The sequence below is a fragment of the Gallus gallus genome, chromosome 3, assembly GCF_016699485.2.
Source record: "Gallus gallus isolate bGalGal1 chromosome 3, bGalGal1.mat.broiler.GRCg7b, whole genome shotgun sequence".
Lineage (NCBI taxonomy): Eukaryota > Metazoa > Chordata > Aves > Galliformes > Phasianidae > Gallus > Gallus gallus.
In genome coordinates, this window is record NC_052534.1 from 25,510,899 (window position 1) to 25,535,300 (window position 24,402).

General features: G+C 55.8%; 1 protein-coding gene and 1 long non-coding RNA gene across 2 annotated transcripts in view; one reads left to right on the top strand and one right to left on the bottom strand.

The window, feature by feature from the left end:
• Positions 1-4,934, bottom strand: part of LOC107052926 — a 34,412-nt gene extending 29,478 nt beyond the window's left edge. The window contains exon 1 of the long non-coding RNA XR_001465755.4: positions 4,880-4,934. This is a non-coding gene — a long non-coding RNA (uncharacterized LOC107052926). The remainder of the gene's footprint in view (positions 1-4,879) is intronic.
• A 4,989-nt stretch (positions 4,935-9,923) lies between these two features.
• SIX3 (SIX homeobox 3) lies at positions 9,924-13,055 on the top strand. The gene is given in 2 exon segments (NM_204364.2): positions 9,924-10,883; positions 12,822-13,055. Coding segments are annotated over 2 exon segments (945 nt in total). The 5' UTR covers positions 9,924-10,131; the 3' UTR covers positions 13,015-13,055.
• The last annotated feature ends 11,347 nt before the right edge of the window (positions 13,056-24,402 follow it).

The following is a 24,402-nucleotide window of genomic DNA, read 5'->3' on the forward strand; positions in this document are numbered from 1 at the left end:
AGGGGCTGGGATTTCAAGCACAATGCTCTCGGTTTTAAAGTGCCGCGTACCATTTAATGGCGGGGTGCAGGCGAGGTTAGAATATTATTGACTTCCCGCAATATATAAGATGGATACATTTAAGACTTTTAACTTTTCTGTTGCGGTGACACGCCGTATTTTTATGAGATACCTATTATGTAGACAGAAGCATTGTGCTGGAGCTGCCTCACAGTTGCTGGATCGTTTCTATCAGATGAAAGATTTTGAATAGTTTTCTTTCAACAATGCATCCTTTTGGTCTCGATACAAAGCATGTAGGCATGGTATACACTTAAACAGCTCTGTCACGGAGCGAGATTAAATAGAGTATATTTCGGATTCTGTCGGCAGCATAATGCGCGCGGGGAACAGAATGGAGCTCCCTCCGCCGCTGAAGGAGCCCATTAAGGGCTGATGTCCTGGCGGCATCTCCCCACGTTTCCCTTATCTGCGAGATTCGCTAAGCTGTTAAAAATCTTTACAACCGGGCTTTAAAACCGCCCGTTTCTTACGGAAGGACCGAGTTTGATAACGGAGCCCTTTAACAAAACCGCTGCGCTGTGCCGAGGGGGGTACATTACGCGCAATCTGCGGGTCCGTCTCGACGGCCGCGCATCTCCCGGGCGGCGCGCAGGAGGGGCACACGGCACAGCCGCCTCTCAGCCCCGAGCCCCGCGGCCGCCCCCGGCCGCACCTCGGCGCGGGCAGTGCCCCCCCGGCGGGGAGCGGGCGGCGGGGCGCTGCGCTGCTCTGCGCCGCTTTGCGCTGCGCTGCGCCGCGCTGCGCTGCGGGCGGGGGGGGCTGCGCGGAGCCGGCCTCAGCCCCGTGCCGGGGGCGGCGGGCGGAGGGCGCAGCCCGCGGGGGCTCCGCGCCGCGCGGTTCCTCCTTCAGTGCTCACTCAAGCGACTTGAGCGGAGTGCACGTGCTGAGCCCAACTTTCCTCTCCCCCTCTCCCCAGCTTTGTGCTCTGCGCTGATTGAGTCCCCATATTAAGCTCGAGATCCTTTCTAAGCAACTGCTAAGAAGTCAAGAGCATCCTTGCCCGCTTTCTCTCCGTGGCCTTTCATGCCCTCAATTTGTTATTCTACTGACACTTTTCTTAAAGTTAGCGCCCAGCATTGAAACATTAGCGACAAAAGCCCTGGAAAATCTCTCCCTCCTCAGCGCTAAATCCCCTAATGGGTCAGTGCGCCTCGAATTTTTATTTGATTTCCAATAATCTCTCGCGCTTAAATATTAAACCTCCCTCAACCCAGCGCCTCACCTATGGGATATTTTTTTTCCAGCTTCGCTTTGGAAAGTGCGGACGCTCCGCTCTCCCCCCACGTGCACCCTCCGATTTATAAATGAGAGCATACAGATGTACTCTGCAGCAGCCTGCCCGGATCTGCGCTAACGCTCTCATTCTGGATCAAAACAACGCATCCCGGCGCTCCACGCCACCGGCGCATCTATCGAACGAAACTGCGCTACAGTTGCGCCGTCTCCAGCAAATCTCCACCTCTGTTTTACACACTTGTTCGGTATCTTCTCACCTCTTTTCGCATTTTAAATACGTATCACAGTAAACGTTACTTGGAGGTCTTTCGTGTCTCCATAGCTCCTTCGGCTCGTATCTTTTCCTTTCTTTTAATCTTGTTACGCGAAATTATGTACCCGTCTCTCACGAAATCCAGCGGGTATAACTTTTTTTTTAAAATAATATATTTTTTAAAAGTTCTAATCTTGGAGTTTTGCAGAAAATACCATTTTTTAAAGTCCGTGTTCCTACCTCGTATTTTCTGGTTGAGGCTCTCTAAGTCCTCTTCACTTCATTACGCGGATTTCGCGAAATGATTCTTCAGCTCTGATTTAAATAAGTTTTAGTGTGAGCTCCGAGTGACCATTATCCCTTAACCTGAGGTCAAGTGAACGGGAATTTACATGACAAAGAATAATGCCCATTTTGTCCAATATGAAACAACTTCACCTTCGGCATCATTAAGAAGAATTTAGTCCTTCTTTCAGGGGTTGGGATTTGTTGGTTTTGTGGTTCTTTTTTTTTTTTTCTTTTTTTTTTTTTTCTTTTTGGTAAACAGTTGGCTCTGCACTGTGCCATTTCCCTCTTATAAATCCCAATACAAAGGCCAACTTCTCGTGCTCTCGAATTTCGGCATTATTTGTAGAGCAGAGCCTTAAGTAGAGCACATTTGCACCTGCTGGTATTTAAACTTCAGCGTATCGGCTGGGGAGGACTTATCAGTGCGGCGCACTGCCTCGAAACAAATTAACACTCTCCATTAAAGTCAGCGCGGGGAGGAGGGAGATGTGACCATTTCAGGCGCTGTCTCGGATGATGTCCCCAACATATCGGAGGGAATCACTCGGGGTCCGTATAACGCCAGTCCCGCTTGGCTTCCCCCTCGCCCAAACACACACTCCCCCTAATTTCTGCTTCTTTCCGAACACTTGAACGCTATGGGCACTTTCCTGCCCAAAGCGGTGCCCTGGGATGAAGGCTGCGAGCAGACAGACAGACGTACACACGGCTGCGGCCCGGGGTTCACACCCGCGCCCCCATCAGAGCCCTTTCCCCCAAATCTGTGCTGTGCACACGGTGCTTCTCCCTCTGCTACGATCACTCGCAGCAGAGCTCACACACACGCACACACACACACACACACGCACACAAAGAGGCGGCGAGGAAGTGAGCTTAATCCAAATATCAAACTTACCGTCCGCAGAGCGTCCCGCCTCGCCAAACTTCAGCTCTGCAGCTCTCAGAGCTGCGCCCGGGGGAAGGGGCTGCTGCGGGCGGAGGGCCACACGCAGGGGCCGGGCCCACGCCTCTGCCCTCCCAGGGTCGGGGATGGGGATCCCTGCCCGGCTCGGGCCGCTCGGGACCGAGCGGCCCGAGCCGGGCAGGGATCCCCATCCCCGGGATGCCCTCGGGCGACGCGAGGGAGGGAGAGGCGGCCGTGCGCGCTGCGGTGGGTGTCTGTGCGTGCAGTGCTTGTTGACGGCTGCGGCGGGGAAGCGGCAGCTTTTCGTGTTTACAACCGGCTCCGGCTCGGAACGGGGAGATGCAGTTCAAGCAGCGCTCCTGCGTGTCGTCTGGCTCTTAACCGGAGCTTTGCTCAGCCATCGAGAGCAATAGAAAGTATATGGAAATCAATATATAGACAGTGTGGAGGGCAGATAATGGATTCGAGTCAGTGAGTGTTATAATCTGCATTATGGGCTTCCTATTGTTTAGACCGAGCACAAATTTCCAAAGGGTGAAGTGTTGCGTGGGTTTTTTTCCCCCTCTCTCCCTTCTTCTTTTTTGGAGGGCTTTGTGTGCATAGGGGGAGGGGGCGTTAAATCCTCCTGCCACCATTATCGCCCCCCCCCCCCCCCCCTCCCCCCGCGCCCGCCCCATCTGATTTTAAAGGTAGTGCTTTCACGGCGAAGCTAATGACTTTCATTTAATTGAACGTGCCCTGATGTAGCGGATTGTTCTCGCGGCCCCGCGCCTTTGTTGTTTTTTTTGGGGGGGGGAAATAAAGCCAATCAAACCTTTTGTCACGGCCCTATTCTCCCTCAGGATCTCCCAAACATTTGTTTGAATCATTCACCTCGAGAACCGAAAATACTAATTGATTTTAAAATGCCAGCCCGGAGGGACGGGGAGCTGGGCTGGAAATTACCGGCGAAGAGCGAATCTCCACCTGCCCGCGGCGGAGCCTCCGCGCTGCTGCCCTCGCCCGGAGCCGAGGCCGGGGTCGGGCTGCTCCCCCCGGGACAACGGAGCCGCCGCCGCGGTCCCCTCTCTGGCCCCATCCCCTCCGCGTCCCCTCGGTGGCGGCGGCCCGGGCAGGGGTGGGCTCCGCGGGGCGGGGAGGGGATCCCGGTCCGGGCGGCTCGGCCTCATTCAGGGAAGAATTTTGATGCGATTCATTAGAAGTAACGAGTTGACATAAGGTAAATCTACATCGAGGGGGCCTTTCTTTGAGTGCGCGGGGAAGCTTCATTAAGCAGCGCTAACAAGGCGTGCAAATGCTCTGATTGGGCGGCTCGCTCGGAACGCCGGGGCCTTAGCAGGATGCCCACCTAATGAGGGTCACCACAAGAGACTGATAAAATATTCACATTTTCCATCGCACCGGGAACTTTGCACTGAAGGAGAAAGTTGGGGCAACTGCGCGGCTGTATGCCCCGGGGCGACGCAGCCGGGTGGGAAAGCACTCGGCCTCGCAGCCCGGCGCTCTCTGCTCGCTGTGCTCCGGACGTGCGCTCGTTGGAACCTTGGAACCGGCGGCACACTACCCACGCCTCCCCCTTTTATTTTTTCCCCCTCCGGTCTAATTACGTTTAATGCGCCGATAAATAAATAACTTGTCTGCGAGGCTCCACGCTTTTCCTCTTTTTGTGTGCGTGCGTGTGTGTGTGTGTGGCAGAATTACTAGGACCAGCCCGACGGCTCTAATGACGCGTCAATCACCGCCGCGTTGCCGCTCGCTGCGAACATGTCACCCTCGGTACGCGGCACCGCTCCGCTCCTCGGCGCCGCACTTAAGGCTGTCCCCTCCTCCCCCCGCGATGCGTTTCTCCAAGTTTTCATTGCTAGGTTACGCTTTCTAATTAGAGCTAAGTATTTCACTTAATATTTAATTTAGACGCCCAGCACGAGTATCATACCTAGATCAGTCAATCAAGTGTCCCTTGCTGATAGCGCGGCACCGCGAGGAGTCGGGCTGCGCTGGGAGCGGTGCTGCTCTGCGCGCAGGTAACGGGCGGCGCCGGGGGCGGCGGAGCGCAGCGTGCGGCTCCCAACCCCGCTCCGTGCCGCGAGCCGCGCTCCTTTCCCCCTCCTTGGAAAATAAATCGAAATGGGTACCTCGTGCTTTCCTCCCGCAGCGGCTGTGTTCCCGCAGGACGAAATGTGTGTGTGTGTGTGTGTGTGTGTGTGTGTGTGTGCAGCGGTGGGGGGGGGGGATGGGGGGGGTGGGGGGAGGGGGGTGCACAAAAGTTTAACTTGGGAGCTGCAGCTCTGCTTGGGAGCAGTCATAAAATCCCCCCCTCGGCTTCTTAAGCCAATCCAAACCGTTAAAAAAAAAAAAAAAAAAAAAAAAAAAAAGTCCCTTGCCCACATGTCGCTGAGCACAACCGGTTCAGCACACATTGCATCAACAGGATTGAGTTACGGGAGCCGAATGGGCCACATCTTACACTCCCATCAAATGCGCATTCATTTATCTTGGGAAATCGGGGCTGAAGGGAGAGAGGAAGGAAGAAAGGGAGGAAGAAGAGAGGAAAGGAAGCAGGAGGACGCACGCACGTTTGTAAAGACGGCAGCTATTCTGAACTGTCAGCCCTTACCACTGCAGAATGACAAAAAATATATATATATCAATTAAATCCTCACGAAAATATTAATCATAAAACCGGGCCGGGAGAGCACCGTGGCTCCTCCATCCCCTGCCCCGCTCTCCTCCTCTCCCCCCCTTCTCCCGTCGCGGATCCACGCTCTCCGCCCGCCGCTGCCTCGGCCCCGCGGACCCCCGCTCCTTCCCGGAACGGAGCGAGCGGCCCCTGCGAGCGGCGGCGAAGTCCCTCCCGAGCCGGGATGTGGGGGCACCAACGAGGCGGCAGAAAATCGCAGCCTCCCGGGAGCTGCCATCAAAACAAGCGGTGAAATAAAAGAGCTTCCCTCTCTGCTTCCCTTCCTCTCCCCGGAAAAGTCCTTCAGGTCGGCGGCCCGGCACACACTCACAACTTCGCAGGGCTCCCTCCGATAGACAGCACAGGCTCGTCCCGGCTTATTGAGGGGGAGGTGGGTTTTTGTTTTTCGGTGTTTTTCTCTCTCTCTTTTTTGGGGGGGGTGGAGGTGGGGGGGGGGCAGAGGGGGTGGGGAGGAGGGGAGGTGTCCCTGCCCTGCAGAGCCACATGTCATTCTAGCAGCTAAAACAATTAATCATGTGGGATCGAGGCTGACTGCGGACAGCGGCCGGCAGCGCCGAGGGGGCACCCCGCCTGCCACCCCCGTACCCCGAGCCCCTGTGGCGCGGGGAGGGGAAGAGCCGGGGCCCGAGTCTGCACCCCCGGGACGGTCCCCCGCGGGACCTCCGTCCGCCCGTAGGAAACTTACAGGATCCGGAAAGGATTTTCCCAGCCGAGAGGGCAGTCTCTGCCCAGCCCCGTCCTCCGCCGCGCTCCCGCCGCCTCCGGCCGCGCCCGCTGTGCGCGCAGCCCCACGCGGCTCCTCACTCTGCTCCGCGCAGCTCCGCGCCGCTGCGCGCTGGGGGCGGCGGGGGTCGGGGGCTGAGCCCGCCCGGTGGCTGCGGAGCTGCGCCTTCCGAGTCCGGCTCGGCATTAGGCGATCCCATTGACAGTTTGCAGCCAGCAGCTGCAGTCATTAAAAGCCATTTACACCCTGGCCTCCTCACACAAAGATAGAGCGCCAACAATTGTCTGCTTGCACATTTCAGGACATGAGAGTGTGTCCCTAACAGGCTTAGGGGAGCGCTGAAACAGCGGTCGGGCGGGGAAAGCACCGAGGCCGCTGCCCGGGCTCTGTCCGCCGCTCTGTGGAGACGCTGGGACCAATGCAAACCTCCACAGATGTAGCTATGGGAGCTCTGGGCTGGCAGAGCTCCTGTGCTACACAGGCACTGGGAAAGCTGGGCTGCAGCGGGAGCTCTATGTTGGCCGATGGGGTGAGGGGTGGCTGGTTTAACAAGGACACGAGGCCGGACACATAGGGATATGTGCACGCAGTTTGCGTGCGTTGCGATTCCATACAGAGCTGTGCTGTGAAGGAGAATGCTTTCAGCAGAAATGCGGATATTGTGTGACCTGTGTGCCTGGAGAGAGAAGGAAAGAGAGAGAGAGAGAAAGAGAAAAAAGTGAAATAAAAAAGGAAAGCAAAGGGGGGGGGTGGGGGGAAGAAGGTAGGAAGGAAAGAAGAAGGAAAGAAGGAAAAAAGGAAGGAAGAATGAAAGTAAATGAAGGAGGAAAGGAAAAGAGAGAAAAAGAAAGAAATAAAGAAAGGAAGGAAGAAAAAAGAATGGAAGGAAGGAAGGAAGGAAGGAAGGAAGGAAGGAAGGAAGGAAGGAAGGAAGGAAGGAAGGAAGGAAGGGAGGGAGGGAGGGAGGGAGGGAGGAAGGGAGGGAGGAAGAGGGAAAGAGGGAAAGAGAGAGAAAGAAGAAAGAAAGAAAAAGGAAGAAAGAAAGAAAGAAAGAAAGAAAGAAAGAAAGAAAGAAAGAAAGAAAGAAAGAAAGAAAGAAAGAAAGAAAGAAAGAAAGAAAGAAAGAAAGAAAGAAAGAAAGAAAGAAAGAAAGAAAGAAAGAAAGAAAGAAGGAAAGAAGGAAAGAAAGAAAGAAGGAAATAAGGAAAGAAGGAAAAGAAAGAGGAAATAGCAGCTCTGCAAAGTTCTCCAGGAGCCCTACAGGAGGGATGCAGCCTACAGCAGAGGAGCACTGTATGATGTTCCGGGAGATCAAAAAAAAATGCAGGCCCGTTTGGATTTGAGTGTAGAAATACACTTTAAGGTAGTTTAATTCGCAGCTTGTGGAAAAAAATGGAATCAAATATTAAGAAACTCCCGCAGGAATTCACCCCACCCTCCTCCCTGTAATCCTTTACATAAAAGGAAAGGATTACAAAGAAAAAGATTTTGCGTGTGTGTGTATTAAAATCTTTGGCTAAACATATTGTTGTCCAATTAATACCTCCGAGTTGGGTTGTGTTGGGGCTGAGCTGTCTCCTTCCCTCCTTAGCGGTGTAACTGGAAACATGAGCCGGGAGGGAAGGAGGGAGGGAAGGAGGGAGGGAGGGGAGGAGGGAGCCCGAACTTTTCCCCAAGTCTGTTAGCAGAAGTGTTGAAGCGGATGGCTAAAATGAAGCGGGCGAGCTATTTCCGCGAGGAGCGCAGCGATGACAGTTTAGTGGGAATCAGATGCATGTGTAATACAGCGAGCTCCTTCCAGTCCAGCAGCTCTCCCAACTGCACCTATTCATCTGCCACTTGGAATTATTTCCCGAGGAGCGCGCCGTGAAAGGCTCGCAAACCGGTTCGGAGCCCCGCTAAAGAACTTCTACCACCCATAGCAGTATGACGATTATCCTTCGGATGGGGCGAGTCACGCTATGTTTTCACATTTTAATTGTAATATCTCTCGTCCCCCCCCCTCCTCCCCTCCATTGATGTCTGAAAGTAGTTTGGGCTCCGAGCCTCACCCCTCGATCTCCATCGGAATGCAGAAAAGATCTTTAAAAAAGTTTTGAATTCCTCAATGATTTTTCTTCTAGAAAGGCGGCTTAGGATAATTATTTCAGCTTTATTGAGGGCAGATTAGTTGAAGTCTGGATGCTGCGTTTCAATACTCGTTGTACATGCCTTTACAATGTCGGTATTGTTTGCTACTGTGTGTGAACCTATTCAAAATATACACTTTTTAACACCAAGCAAAGTCCTGTCTAAATATACACAGTAAGTCTGGAAAGATGTCCATGACCCGTACAAATCTCTGTAAATCACACTTCCATAGCTACAGAAACCAAACAAAAGAGTTACCAGCTCAAGATGCTGATTAAATCTTCTTAAAAGCAACATACCTAATAATAAATATAGTTGCGCGGCAGCGGGGGCAGACGGCCCGGCTCGCTCTTACCGAGGGATGGACCCGAACCGCCACACGGAATTTCTTTGCTTCCAATTAAAAAAAAAAAAAGAAGGAAAAAAAAAAAAAAAAAGGAGAGAGAGAGAGAGACAGAGAGACAGAGAGAGGGAGGATAAATAGAGGTTGCAAAGAGCTTTCTCTCGCCTCCTCCCCGCACGCTGAAGCCAGGGAAGTTCGTGGCAGGAATTGGGGGGAAAAGGAGAGGTGCGGTGTAAAGCCCCATCGGGGCGGGGGTGAGGACCTGCCGCAGGGCCGGGCTGCGGAGGAAGGAAGGGGAGAGCGGAGGCGGCGGGCGGAGGGGGAGAAGGGAAAGAAAACAAAGTGGAGAGCGAGGGGAGAGAAAGGGAAGGCGAGGGAGCGAGGGGAGGGCGAGGGAAGCGGCCTCGGGACGGGGGGCGGCGGGGAGCGGCGGACCGGGGACCGGGAGCGGGGAGCGGAGCCGAACTCCGCGGTGCGTCCCTGTGCGGAGGGGGCGCGGAGGGGAGAGGAGAGGAGAGGAGAGGCTGCGGGGGAAGCGGGGCTGAGCCCGGGCTGCGCTGTGTGCGCCGCTTCGGGGAGGGTCAGCGGCATGAGGATGGGTCTAATGATCTCATCTTTCTTTTCTTCCCCGGCACTATTAGTGCTCAGATAGGCAGAATGAAGTGAAACTACGTGCAAATCATGTGTAAATTGTCTCAGTTAGGAGCCCTTTATCCGAACGCGTATCCCAGCCTGGCCCATTTACTTTCCCCCCGTATCTCCTTTAGCTTTAACGAGCCTCGTTAAGATCACAATAATATTCCACCCTCTAATTGCTCATCCCATTCAACAAATATGTGCACACCGCTTTTCGCATTATTTGATCCCTTATTTAGGAGGGGTGTGGAGAAGGGGGGGGGGGGGGGGGGGGGAGGGGGGGGGAGCCGGGGAGAAGGGGAAGTGCTGAGATGAGGAGTTGCGAAGATTAAAAAAAAAAAAAAAAAAAAAAAGAAGGAAAAAAAAAGAAACCCCACCACGCTTTTCCAGCAGCCGCCCCGCTTCCCTCCCCCCCGCGCGTTCGGGCGAAGTGGTAAAAACCTCTCTTACGTACTCCGTAATGATTGGCAGGGCTGACAGTGATTGGCAGCGGCTGCCATGGCAACGCCACAACGACACGCAGAAGACCAATAGAAAAGCGAAACAAAATGTTTCGGCGCTGCACTCACTGTGGATTTAGGGGAGATATTATGAGGCTGTTGTCATTAGGGCGACCGCTGTCGAATCACTGAATCCCGACTCGGCGGCGGCGCGGGGCCGGGCGCGTGTGAGCGCGTGAGTGTGTGCGTGAGTGTGTGCGCGTGTGTGTGCGTGCGTGTGCCCCGCGCCTCTATGTGGCTGCGTGTGCGTGTGCGGGTGTGGATGCGTGCGCGGTGCGGGTGCCCTTTCCTCCCTTCTTCCTCCCTTTCTTTCTTTTCTCCGTGATCGCTCTCCCGCTCTCCCCGGTCATCCCATGGTGTTCAGGTCCCCGCTAGAGCTCTATCCCACCCATTTCTTCCTGCCCAACTTCGCCGCCGACCCGCACCACCGCTCCCTCCTTCTCGCCAGCGGCGGCAGCGGCAGCGGCTCGGGCTGCAGCCCCGGGGCCGGCGGCGGCGGCGGCAGCTCCCGGGCGCCCCACGAAGAGTTGTCAATGTTTCAGCTGCCCACGCTCAACTTCTCCCCGGAGCAAGTGGCCAGCGTCTGCGAGACGCTGGAGGAGACCGGAGACATAGAGAGGCTGGGGAGGTTCCTCTGGTCGCTGCCGGTGGCGCCGGGGGCATGCGAGGCCATCAACAAGCACGAGTCCATCCTGCGCGCCCGGGCGGTGGTGGCCTTCCACACGGGCAACTTCCGCGACCTCTACCACATCCTGGAGAACCACAAATTCACCAAGGAGTCGCACGGCAAGCTGCAGGCCATGTGGCTCGAAGCGCACTACCAGGAGGCCGAGAAGCTGCGGGGCCGCCCGCTGGGGCCGGTTGATAAATACAGGGTGAGGAAGAAGTTTCCGCTGCCCAGGACCATTTGGGATGGCGAGCAGAAGACGCACTGCTTCAAGGAGAGGACTCGCAGCCTCCTGAGGGAGTGGTACCTGCAGGACCCTTACCCCAATCCGAGCAAGAAAAGGGAACTGGCTCAGGCCACGGGGCTCACCCCCACGCAAGTAGGCAACTGGTTCAAAAACCGAAGGCAAAGAGACAGAGCGGCGGCGGCTAAAAACAGGTCAGTGGGGCTCGGGCCCGCTCGGGCAGCGCCGCGCCTCCTCCTCCTCCTCCTCCTTCTCCTCCTCCACCCCTTCCTCCGGGCGCCCCGCGCCTCTCTGCCCCGGCGGCCGCGGGGATGCGCGGCGCAAAGTTGCGCGCGGCGCCCCGAGCCGCGCTCCGGGCTTCCGCGGGCTCCCGGGGCGCGGGGCTCCCCGCGGGCGTGGGCAGCTCCGCGCGGCGAGGCGGGGGCAGCTCCGGCTCCGCGGCCGCAGCGGAGGGCCGCCAGAGGCGCCGGGGCTCGGCTGGCTTTGGGCTTCCCTCCGCTGTACGGCTGCGGCGCGGCCCCGCCGCGGGAAGGCTGAGAGCAGCGGGGTTCGGCCGGACGGCTCCGCGGCGCTCGGTCGCGGTCCTCGGCGCGCACCGCGGGAACCGCGCGCACTCGCAGCCCGAAACCGTTTGTCTCCGGGAGAAGCGGCGAGAAAAGCCTCTGGGAGACGGGGAAAGGTCCCTCTTCCCATCTCCGTTTCCCAGCTCCCAGCACATGGCGAGCCGGCTCTCCGGCCGTGCGTTCGCTGTGCATCGCGCTGGCATTTGTTTGCGCGTCTCTCGGCGTCTTTTTATGATTATTTCTGCTTTGCCACGGTAAACGCGGGGCTCCCTGCTATTTATTTCTCGTCACCCTCCGGTAAAGTTATTTTGCAAATGAAAACGGCCCCTTAAGCCCGCTTGCCACGCCGCTTTTATTTTAATTGAAGTTTGCTTGCCGCTGGAAGCGCGTAAACAAAACTTCTTGTTCTTTTAAATGCTGTCTCTGAAATTCCTCCTCATTATAGCAGTGGTGCTATTGATTCAGGATTCTGTAGGAGAAGTGCAACCCCAAAGTGCCTCGCCAGTTAATTTCCATTAAATGGGAAACAGATCAGCTCAGGGCTGTAAATAAACAGGAGTTGCCCACGGATGCTTTTGTTGACTCAACGCTGTTGACAGCAGATGAATGCACCAGGAATTGTAAATGGGGGAAAAATCAAAGACGCTGAGATTAGACAACGTAAAATAATGAGAAGTGCCGAATAAGGCTGCGCGGTGCTGCTGTGTGCGGGCAGCTCCACGGGCAATGCCGTGCGCGGAGCGGAGGGGCGAAGGGTGAGCTCTGCTCCCGCGGGCAGCGCCGGGGCTGGGGCTGCGGCCGGCGGCTCCGTGCGGGTCGCGGAGCCCTTCTCCTATCCCCGATAGCGGCTATCTTTGGCTTCGGGAAGAGCGAGCGGGCACGGAGCGATATCCGCAACACCGTAGTGGATGTGAAAATTATTTATTGCCTCTTAAAAAGAAAGACGGAAAGAAAGAAAGACAGAAAGAAAGAAAGAAAGACAGAAAGAAAGACGTGTTCGAAAGCAATGACCCCTAAGTGTTGACGCTGAAAGCTCCAGTATTTTAAAGCTGAATTTGGCTTTCAGATGGAAAAGGGGTTTCAGTTCCGAGCGGAGAGAAGCGCCGCTCTCCGCACTCGCGCTGTTCTGTTGCACTCACAGCGCTGTGCCCCTGGGACGGGACCCCCGTCCCCGGCCGTTCCCTGCCCGCAGCCCAGCTCTCGGTGCACGGAACCCGCCCAGCGTGGCGGCCAGGCCCGCACCGAGCCCCGGCTGAGGACGGCTTCGTGCCCTCCCGCAGAGGCTCCCGCTCGCTGTCCCTTTCCTCGCGGGGCCGCGGGAGCAGCGCGGAGGCCGTGCGGGGTCGCTGCATGTCCCTCCCCGCGCCGTCCCCCGTAGGACGGCGGCCCTTCCACCTGCGGTACTCCGGCCGCGGGGCCGGGTCGGGCTCCGGGGCCGGGAGCTGCCGGGTCGGGCCGGGCCGGGCCGAGCCCCTAGAGCGCGGCCGGGTCCGGCGGCGCCGCCCCCCCCCTGGCGCGGGCGGTGTCTGAGAGGGCCGCGGTGTTGTTTTGTCTCCCGGCGCGCTGCAGGCTCCAGCACCAGGCGATAGGACAGAGCGGCATGCGGTCGTTGGCAGAGCCCGGCTGCCCGACGCACAGCTCGGCCGAGTCCCCGTCCACGGCGGCCAGCCCGACCACCAGCGTCTCCAGTTTGACAGAAAGAGCCGAGACGGGCACCTCCATCCTCTCGGTAACCTCCAGCGACTCGGAATGTGATGTATGATATCGGAAAACAAACAAACAAACAAATCACAACAACAACAACAACAAAAGAAAAAAAAAAGAATAAAAAAAGAAAAAAAAAAAAGAAACCCAACAACAACAACATCAACAACAACAAAAATCCAAACCCATCCAAGCGAGCATCCTCTCCCCGACCAGAGCAGAACAATCCGAGGCAACGTAGGAGCGGGACACACACACGCACTCACGCACACACAGCGCGGAGGGAAGCCGAGGCCCGGCCCGACCCAGGAGCAGAGCACGCAGCCAGGGAGCAGAGGAGCCACCACAGCACCGCCTGCCACAGCCACCACCAAGAGATGGAGCTCAAACTTCAGCACTCACAAACGCTGGTGCTGCAAGCGGGAGGGAGGGAGGGGGGGGGTTTGAGGGAGGGGGGCGGAGGGGGGGGGGGGGGGGGCGACGGGAAAGAATAATTATTATATATATAAAAAGGCAAAAAAAAAAAAGGCAAAAAAAAAAAAAAAAAGCAAAGCAAAAGTGACAATTGTATTCTTTTTAGGACGAGCACGATTCCTCCTTTGCGCTTTTCCATGGACGCATTTCACCCACTTGCATGACGATGATTAAATTTGTATCTGGGAAAAAAACAAAACAAAACAAAACAAAACCAAACCAAACCTATTCTCTGTAGTAAAGGAAAACAGAATCAACAGACAGACAAAGGCAAACTGCGATCCAATTTGTACAAAAAGCGAAAAGAATATATATATATTAAAAAAAAAAAATTACAAAGGAACTCCTTGAAGAGGGAAATAACAAATGTTTATCACCTTTCTGTTGGTCCTCTCTCTCTCTCTCTCTCTCTTTCTCTCTCTGTCCCCCTCCCGTTCTCTGTTTATTTGTTTGTTCTTTTGGTTCAGTCCCGGCGAGGGCTCCGCCGAGCGGCACTGTTCTGTTTTTCGTTCCGCAGACAATCATTTTCTTCGTAAGCACCTTTTTTTCTACACTTCTGTCACTGCCTGTGTGGGTACTGGTTATAAATGTGGAAAAAAGAATAGTTATGACTGTAACAGATTTTTATTTTTATTTCAAAATTTTATATGAATTATGTATATCTTAATGATGCGGTCATTTTCCCAGTTTGTAATATATGTGTAGAAATGCTTGTATATGAGATTTGCTCCGCTCTTTCTTCCTCCCCCCCCCCCCCCCCAACCCCCCCCCATCCCAACCTCCCCCCCTTCCCCGTCTCTCTCCTCCCACCCTTTCTCTCTCCCTTTTTATTTTCCTTGACTCGGTGTTCCTTGCACGAACTTAGCTGTCAGCTCCTGACGGGCTGGGTTTTCTAAAGGGACCTCAGCGATAGAAAAAAAAAAAGAAAAAAAAGAAAAAAAAAAAGAAAAAAAAAAGAAAAAGAAGAAAAAAAAAGGAAAAAAAAAGGAAAAAAAAAAAGCAGCTTAGGGTGCAACTGTAGTTATCTTATGCAAAAGCTATTTTGAGTATTTCATAGCAGCTTTGGGGGGTCTCTTCTTAAACTCCACGTAGGACGCTTAAACTATCGTTTCCTTAACTGCGTGTTTATCTATATGTACAAACTTTCTAAATCAAATACAGTATTCCATTTTCTTATCTACCAGCGCTGTCGGTGTTTCTGTCCGCACGGGGAGCGGCTCTCCCGGCCCGGCCCGGCCCGCCCAGCGGGTCCCCGTTCCCCGGGCACGGCGGGCCGGGAGCGGCGGCGCGGCGGTGTCCCCGCGGCTCCCTCGGGCGCCGCCGCCGCCGCGCTTTCGGGTGCGGCCGGGCGGCTGCAGGGCGGCTGTCCCCCGAGAGCGGCTCGGCCATCGCGGGTTTGTTTTGTAGCTTTAAATGTCAACAAAAACATAAACTCCTGGCCCCGAGCGGGCTGCAGCTCCTCCCCTCGAACCCGGAGTATATTGTAGTGTGTTGAAAGAAGCCTTTATGTGCATGGGTAACAGTATTTCAGCATCTCTCTTTTTTTCTTCTCTCTCTCTCTTTTTTTTTAATTTCCTTTTATTTTCCTCCTTTCTTTCCTCTCTTTTTCTTTCTTCTTTTTCCTCCTCTTTCTTCCTTCCTTCTTTTCTTTTTTCTTTTCTTTTTCTTTTTCTTTTTGTTTTTTTTTTCCCCACTAAACTTTTGCTTTGCCCTGGGCAGATTTTTCCGCCGTGAATTAAGGAGAGGTAAATTCTAAACCTGTTTTTACTTGAAAACACGATTTTGAGACTTCCCGGGGATTGAGGGAGAAACGTGCCCGGAATTTCTTGACCGTTTCCAAACTAATTCGGACATCCGATGCACTTTTGTACTGCCCGAGCCCTTTTCCCTTCCTCCCTCCGCCTCTTTCGGGGCTGCTCGAGGCAGGGTTACCGAAAAGCGCAGGGCTTCCCCACGTATCCCCTTGTGTTGAGAAGCGGCAGGAGGAGCCGCCCGGGGTGCGAGAGCTCAGAGCGAACCCCTGACGGAGACCGTCAAGGAATAAGCTGCAACGTAAATACTTCCCTCCACCTTTCGTGCCCCCGAGGAAGCTCAGCGCGTGTCTGCGCTGAGCCCTCGCAGCGAGTGCGGCGGGGCCGCGCCCCCGGAGCTCCGCGGTGGGGGGGGATGTCCTCCTCCGGCTGCCCCCGGTGCTGCCCCTCCGGTGCCGCGGCCCGGCTCGGCCCAGAGGCAGTGCCTGAGCCGCCCGCCCCGTCGGGGATCGCTCAGCGACACTGCCCCCCTACCCCGGGCGGCTCCGGCAGTTCGTAAGGAAATAACGCCCGGCTGTGCGAGGCCGGGATAGATGGGAGTTGCTGCAAAAAGGGAAAACAATGGCGCTTCCGTGTGCCGCCGATGTGCGAGAGGGGCCTCGATACCCTCCCCCTCGCAGCATTTAGAGGGGAGAAAAATGTCCCGGGACGGGATGAGGGCCCCCATTACCGGCTCCAGCGTCCAGGCCCGGGCTGCTCTCCTATCCACCCGGCAGCAGACGGGCCTTAGATGGGAAAATCTCGGCCCGCAGTCACCTCCGGGTGCCGTTGGGAGTGCGGTCTGCACTGATGCTGTGCTGTTTTTTTAAACGCAGTATTTATTCTCATCGCTGATAGCGGTTCTCACCCCTTTATTTTTAACGGGATTCAATACCTGAGTGGTCTCGGAGGCATGAAAGTTTGGGACGTTTCACCCCCCCTTCCCCCGTTTCCACGTCTCAGAGCTGTAGGCAGAAGGCGTCGAGCCTCAGCAGCAACCTGAGGGCTGAGCCTCACGCTGACATTCGAGGATTTTCCTCCCCGCGGTTCAGCTCCAAAAGCTCACCCCGTCGTGCGGGGGCACCTTGGGGAGCCCAGAGATCGCCTTCAGCTCTGCTTTGGGGCTGCAGCTTCCCTCGAAGAGCTCTAGTAGCAGGGCTCCCCCATTTCTCCCTTTCTCCCTCCTAACCCCCCCCTCTCTCCCCCCCCAAAAAAGGGAGAAAACAAGAGACCATTGTTGCCGGACACTCAACCCACAGCTAAGTGACTGGGGCCGGAGCCTGCGGGCCATTGTGTGCTGTGGGAACTCCCGTGGGGGCCCGGACACGCGTGGGGGCGGCAGGGGGGCAGCGAGGGCCCCGCGTGGGTCGGGATGCCGGGGCGCGGCTCCGAGCGAGGCCCCGGGAGGGAGAAACGAGGTTGTTTTCGGATTTGCATTGAAAACCTGAATGGCTGATTGAGGTGTAAATCTATGGAAAGCTGCGTTTAAGCCTCCTCACCCGCTAAGTCCGCCTGCCCCGGGAAGATAGGGCCTATCGGGACTCACCAAAGTGGAGGGCCGCCTCTGCCCTCCGCCCGGCAGAGCCTTATCGACAGCCGCTCTCCGGCATCACTTTATTGCCCGCGACGAGCCCGGCCCTTGATGGCGATGAAATTAACTCGGAGGCTGAAGCGCGTGGGATCGATACGGGGGCGCGGGCCCCGGGACGGGCGGCAGATGGCCGCGGCCCGACGGCAGCGGGGCAGTTGGGGGCTGCGGGGCTGCGGCCCTCGGCCCGGGGCAGCTCCTATAGCTGGGCGGCGAGAGCCGCCCTCAGCCTGCCTGCCCGCTGCCCTTCGTGTTTAGCGTGCCCGGCCGAGGTTACTGCCCCAGCCGACGTGAAAAGAAATGCGGACGTTGGTGCCCTGGTATTGCTCTGATTTCCTCGGTTAGCTGAGCACAACTTTCTATTCGTGTTTATTCATGCAGTTTCTCATTGAGCTCCACATCGCGCTGCCCTGGATTCTGTGTGCGGTGAGAGGACGGACAAACGTCGCCTTTTTGCGGAGCGCACAGACACGCGGAGCCCCGAATGCATCTGTGGCCCCGAGCCGCCCTGCAGGGACGCACAGAACTCTGTAACCGGTGTATAACAAAATAAAAAGGGGGTGGAGGGGGAAACCGAGCTGCCGGCTGCAGCATGGCCAAGAGATGGAAAGGCAGAGAGGGAGAGGGGGGAGAGAAAGAGTTGGGAAGGAGAAGCACCGAGGTGGCGGTGCCGCACGCTTTGCTCAGGCACAGCGGTGAGAAACTGGACGCTGCCGTGGGGACACTACAGAGGCTGAATGCTGCTAAGGGGGGGTCTGTGTGTCTGTCCGGGGTGGGGGGTCTGTGTGTCCGTCCGGGGAGACGTCTGTTCGGTTTGATTCTCGGCGTTATTCTTTTCTATTTGGAAGGAAGGTGTTCGCGGAGCAGAGGGGTCGCGGGTTGGGCGAGAAGAGCGAGGCAGAAGGGCGATGGATAAATGAAGGCTCCGTGGAAATATCCGGGGCGGAAAGCTCAGAGCTGCGCCCGGAGCAGTTCCGTATGGCCCTTCGCTGAGAAGAAAACTACGCTGGAAGTCACCGTTTACAGTATCTAAAGGCAGCCTGCGAGTGACTTTAATCCCAGCCCTAGCTATTAGAGGAGGTTTAGCTCTCCTGCAAATATTTGCTTTTTTGTCCCCATAGAAACATCATTAGGAGAAGTTCATTTAATAATAAGGTCAATTAAAGAGTATTTTTCAATGAGTGGAGGAAAAATTGCTTTCCTACAGGAGCAGCCTCTCCAGCAACCCCTGGCAACAGCAGCGCGGCGCTGCGGGGCATCGCCACACGGGGGGTTCCTGGGGGGGCCGGGGGTGCCCGGGGGTGCGGCTGGGGGTACGTGGTGATGGCACAGAGCCTGTATGCATCACGTGTGGTCGTGGGCACACACAGACCCAGACGTACGCGTGTTTCCAGATTAAAGTAGCTCTTGTAATGTCTTGTAGAACACCGAGTATTCCCTTTTAATACCTAAATAGGTCAGCGATGTGGTTCAGTAACGTTGGAGGTGTCTGGATCTTCCCTCTCTTCAGTCTGTGATAAAACATTCTTTAAGACTATTGGGATTTTACACTGTAATTCTATTAAATAGTAATTGAAGGGTCGCGAGAGGCTATGATACAGGATCAGCAGTGTGTAAGCCGCCCGTTTGAACTTTAATTTGGAATCCCGGGCAGATGGGATCACGGCCTCTTTGTGGTGCTCGCAGATTTAAAACTCGCCGGCACATGGAGGGAAAAACCTGCAATGCAGAGTCATTCATTAAACATGAAAGGTTGTGGAGGAGAGGCTGCGCGTCCGGACGCCGAGGTAAAGGCAGAAACCCTCCTTCCTCCCCTCCCTCCGCACCCCCAGGTATCTCAGTTACTGATTTTCCATTGTCACCAGGAACAACTCTCCTTCGTATCCCCGCCGGGGAGAAGTGCGCCTGGATGACTCCTTGATACCGAAGCACGATTCGCCTGCGAAACTTCAGTCCCACTTTGGGCACAGGGAAGGCAGCTTTCTTCACTGTTATTTACCTCGAAGCGGTACACCGCTGCTTCGCCGTCTCTCCTGTGCGAGGCGCCTCGTCTGACCGTTCCCAAGCCGTCCCCTTCAGAGGGTGCCGGAGCCGAGCTGCAGGCACGGCACAGGGGTAGGAGCTGCAGCCTAAAAGCAGAAAGGAGTGCCCTGGAAACTGCGCTCCCCCATCCCCCATCGGCGGATGGAGAGCGGTGCGGTGGGGCTGCTGTGCGCTCCCGGGGGTGCGCGCTGTCGGGACCCTTAGGCCCGAGGCCACCTCGTCTGAAAACAAAAGAGTTCCCGAGTACGAGGTCCTCCCCCCTCCCCCGGCCGTGTGGTATTAAAGAGGCCCTCCCATTGTTTATTTCTAAATATTTGTGAAGCAGACAGTGTACGGGTTAACCTAATTAACACATCCGTACTGTATATTCGTGGACCAAACGGTACGGCGAATTTCTAATGCGATGGCTGAATGCGATAGGCATTGCTGTGCTCCGGGAGATTACGGCAACACTGGAGCATTTCCAGATTGTAGATGGTTTTAGATGTTGAATTTCCAGATGAGTATTTACCATCATAACTAATTTAAGTCCATTATTAAATAGAAATTCTCAGCAGGGCTCTTTAATGATGGAACACGTTACTAATTACAGAGTTTACGCTCTGTTTTGGCTAAGCAGTCTAGAGGGATGGGATTGTGCTCTGCATGCAAAGCCAATATTACTAACGAGGAGGCATCATACCCCGACCATTTCAATCATACCATTAAAGAACGCCGCTTCTCGCCCTATCTGCGCCGGGAGGCAGCGGGAGCGCTGCGTTTCCCAGGGCGGCGGCCGCCGCGTCCCCCCGGAGGGATCGCGGCACTTACGTCGAGGCCCGGACTGCGGAGCGGGGACTCCTGGAGCCCCGAGCCCGGCCCTGCTCTTGTCCCCCGGGTCATCCCGCACGTGCGGGTTGGCACTGCCTGCCCTCGCCGTCGCTCCGCGAAGACAATAGCCCCGGAGACGGAGCGCGGCACCTGGGATCCACCGCTTATTTACTCATCTCCGACGTCGGCCACCTGAAATTACGTTGAGTTTTCCCTGACAACGGCAATTTTCTCCTTCCCCACCCACTTCCCTACCCACCTCCTCCCTCTCGCCAGGTTCCTTAGCGCTGTTGCGCTCAGCCCCGATGTCAGCGCCGGATCTTCGCTGCCCTTGAGAGGACGGCAGGCCGCTCCGCCCGTGCTCACTCTCGCTATCATTAATGCGTTTGATCCGGGCGATTAATAGTACCGGCGCAGGTTCGCAATAACCTGCTATTACGTTCAGTGGCAGCTTTGCCTGAGCGGAGACTTTTGGGATTGGCTCTCTCCCTCTGCCTGCCTCACAGAGGTGCGTTATCATTCTCCCTACAGATACACGCACGCACGGATATATATATATCCACAGAAACACTCATACGCGTGTTCTCCTTAAACACACGTACGTATTTGCAAACAGGATAGATTGGTTTCCACTTCCCCCCCCCCCAGCGTGGCATTGCAGAGCACACAAACCAGAGAGGCGCAGGGACATGGAGTGGTGGCCGCAGCCTGGAAAGGATTTCCCTTCTCTGTTGCTTTAGAGAACCCCTTCCTGCCATCCAGAGGACCAACATAAAATCTTCTGATGGATTTGAAGGAAATTAAATCGTCTTTCCCCACTGTGTACTTGCCAGCGAGACAGGCTGCGTTAAATGTTCTAAATGGACTCTCTGGGTTTGCTTATCTCCGTGTTCGACTGCAGCGTGTCTTGTTCAATAACACGCAACGTGGCACTCGCTGGGGCTGCCACCGTACTCTGGGGCCTTTCTGCTTCCCAGAACCCAGGAACATCACCTGGGGCCGGGCACCGAGCACAGCTCTCCAGGCGAGAGCCCACCAGCGGGCGGGGGGAGCCGGGCCGGGCACTCCCCGGACGACACAAGGAGGCGGGAGGGACGCGGAGCCGGGCCGGGCCGAACCGAGCCGGGCGCTGCCCCCCAGCTGCCCCCCCCCCGCCCCCCCTACGGCCGGGACGCTGTGGCCCCGCCGGGCCCCGCCACCACCGACGGCGCCTGAGCCCGTTTGGAAACTGACTCATTCCGTAAATAATCTTTGACGTCCCCACAAAGCCGCCCTCCGAGAGGAGTTTATTAGCACGGAGCCATTAAAACACATGTCATGTTAGCTTCCCGGTGACATTTGGGTGACACATCTCTCCCGATGAATTGCTAATTGTCTTCCCGCCCGCAGTAAACATCCCGCTCCATTGTCTGCGATCGGGAGCGGTTCTGCTGCAAAACGCGATCCCCGCACGGCCCAGAGACCGCACCGCGTCTGCCCTGGCCCAGCCCCGGCCGCACGGCTCCCTCTGCCGCCGTTACTCCGGGGATCCCGACCTCTGCCCCTCATCGGCCCGGCCCGACGGCCGCCGCTCCCTCCCCACCGCCGCGCCCCGGCCCCCAGCCCTGCAGCACCCCCGGCTCCTTCCCGTCGAGCTCCCTCCGCTGCCGGCACCGCAGCCTCCCAAGCTCCCCTGAAAGGTTTATTTTGTCTGGAACAAAAGGTGTGTGCGTGCCGGGCTGGGGGGAAGCTGCCAATTCCCAGCGAGGCGCGGCGGTGACATACGTCATTTTCGACAGAGTTTGGATGTGAAAAGCAGAGGTGTGCAAGGCCGTCATCTCCTCCTCAGCCCCGCAGAGAAGCTCTCAGCTGAGTGGCTGCCGGGGTTCACCCTACCTATGCACATCGGGTGTCATATTCGTAGCCGCTGCTCGTACACTGACACATAATCTCTCGCCCTTGTTAATTCTCAATAGATAGAGAGATAACTAATCCTCCCCAGCAGATAGACGCGGGCGGCTGACGGCGCTGCAATGGATCCGGCTGCGGATCCGCGCGCTCCGACGGCCGCGGAGCACTTCGCGGGGCTCTCTGCCAGTGGAGCACACGGAGGCAGCGCCCGGTGCTGAGATATCGCCTGGGGATAACCATCCGCGTCGCCCCCACACACCTGGGGCTGCTTCGCCTCTTAGGTTTTGTGTGTACGGCACTTTCCTTCGCCACAGCGCGTCTGAGTCGCACGCGAGCAGAGCTGTTCTTAGAGAGGGAAATGATGGAAAGGAGGAGGCGAAAGAATAGAGAGATTCGGAGGCTTTAAAAACAAAAACAAAAACCAAAACAAAAACCAAACACCGAAAGCAGCGTTAGAAATGGTGTAGGTGCTGGATGAAGAGGGCTATTCTGCATAAAGCGAGACTTTATTTTGATCACCCCGAGGCTCTCCGCTCTCACGCCCGCCAGCATTCTCAGCGAGGGTTACCTGGGCTCTGCTCGCTTTGCCGCTGGCTTTGTGTTGCTTTTTAGCAGAGATGTCTGGTGAAGGACAATCGCCAAACAAAGCGGGCTAGGATGGCTGCCCGCCCGGCCCGCCGAGCCCCTGCCCGCCCCTAACCCGCTGTGTCCCCCGGGACAGCGCCCGTCTCCCCCCCCGGCTGCAGCCCAAGAGTTGGGAAGTGCCGCCGTCCGCCCCTCGGCGCGGTGCCTTTGCAGCCCCGAACCGCTCAGCGCGGCCGGAGCTCTGCCCGGAGCGGGGGGGTCCCGCGGCACCGCGCCGCACTGCGAGCGGTGAGTGGCATTGCCTTACACGTGGGGGGAAACCGCCTCCGTCGGTGTAATAACAAACCACCTCTCGGAAACCCACGTCTCTTTGAGCGGGTCCTTAGAGGCACCGAAGCTTTTAGCCCTAAAATTGAGTTCCTCCTACTTCGTGACTTCCCCGTGCCCCGATGTCCTGAAACCGTCCGTCCTATCTGCGATCTTTGTGCCGCTATTAGCAATACAATACGCATTGATCCGCGCAGGAATGATCCCGGATGAATTAATTCCACAAAGACTCTCTCCCCGAAAAGAAAAGAAAAGAGCGCATTCCCTCCCCTCCTGCACGTGCTGACATCAACTTCTCTCCTTGGCCGCAAACTGTAATTTTTGGGGAGGTGGAAAGGGGGGGCACGGGACTCGGTCACCGAATCTGGGTCAGGAGAGAAAGGCAGCTGGTGCTCCCGTAGTTTTCCCTGTGGCTAACGACTCGGTCCTACGCTGGTGAAGTCCCTAAGTCTTGTTTTCATCTGCAGGTCGAGAGCAAACGTGGAAGAATCCCATCTCTCTGCACCTCTCCGCTGCGGCCGCGGATGACTCAGCCGCCCGCTCCGCGTTACCGAGCGCTACAGCGAGCCGCTCACCGCAGGCACCGGGGCTGTGTGTTAAGGGGACGGCTTTCCGAGCTGCATTGTTCAGCCCGACGCCTCCAAAAGAAAAACCTTCGCACCAAAATAAAGCCCGAATCTAGCCGTAATCAATACTGATCTGGAACCAATCTGTTCCCGCTGGCTGCGTGCGGATCCCGGGGCTGCAAGTGCTCGTGATTACACCGAGTGGGAGGGTCATTTCCTAACAAGGGTGCTCACTGTATCTGAGCTCCAAATTATCCAGAGAGGACAGATGGCCCTTCTGATCTTATAATGAGAGCAGGGAGTGATTATCGGTCTGAACCAAAAAAATGATGCTCTGCTGACATATTTTCACAGTTCTGAAATCTGTGCTTGCACTTATGCCTCGCTTCATATCCCCCTTCGTTTAATTTAAGCATCGTTTGGGATTTTGGAGGGCTGTGTGAAATCCCTTTATTTATCTCTGTCTGCGCGTCTCCGCTTCTCTCTCCGTGTATCTATCTAGGACATGTGTACAGACACAAAACAAAGGAAAGCGAAAGGTCACTTCACAGGAACTCTTAAGCCAAATCACGCTTGGCAAAATATTTATATATAAATATATTTGCCAATAATTAAGAAGCCCAGCTGCCTCCCGGATGCCTACGTTTTCTGTTTGCTTGTTGGCACTTTGCTGGGGCTGCTGCATTCCATCCAATTACTGCAGCACACGGGGAGGCAGCCCAACCCCGGCGCTCTTAAATAAAAAATAAAGAATACCTGTGTGTGTCCATGCATATAGATATATATAAAATGAAGCACGAATTAAAACATACAGCTATACATTTCAAAAGTGTCTGTGGCGGAGAGTAGAATCCTCTATGGAGGACAAATATAACCGTGATGGTCAGGAGATCTTTGTTCCATTTGCAGATTATTGTGGTTTTCAGCCTTAAAACAGCGTTGTAGTCTGTCCTTACCCAAAACAGACGGTGTTCCCTCCGGAGGCCCAGCTGTATTTCCGAAAGCCCTCCGGTTCCTGCCGGGAGTCGGATCCCTCCGCTCACATCCCTGAGAGGTGAGCAGGCAATTGCAAAGAAGTTTGGTCAGGTCAAACAAATTACATCGGGGGACCGTTCCGTGGTTACACAGTCATTTCACCCTCTTATTTACACTGTAATATTGCATTACCCTCTAATTGTGGCCTATACTTTTCACTCTCCAAATATGAAAGACAAATATTGAATCCATTTGGAGTTGCAGCACTCTCAGGCGGAACGGGGCGGGCAGGGAGAGTCCTTTCGGCGTGTTCGTGCTGCCATCTACTGCTCGCACACCTACCACCTCCTCAGCCCGCAAACTTTTCCCTCTTTTCATCGCTCGGAAGAAAAGTGTGC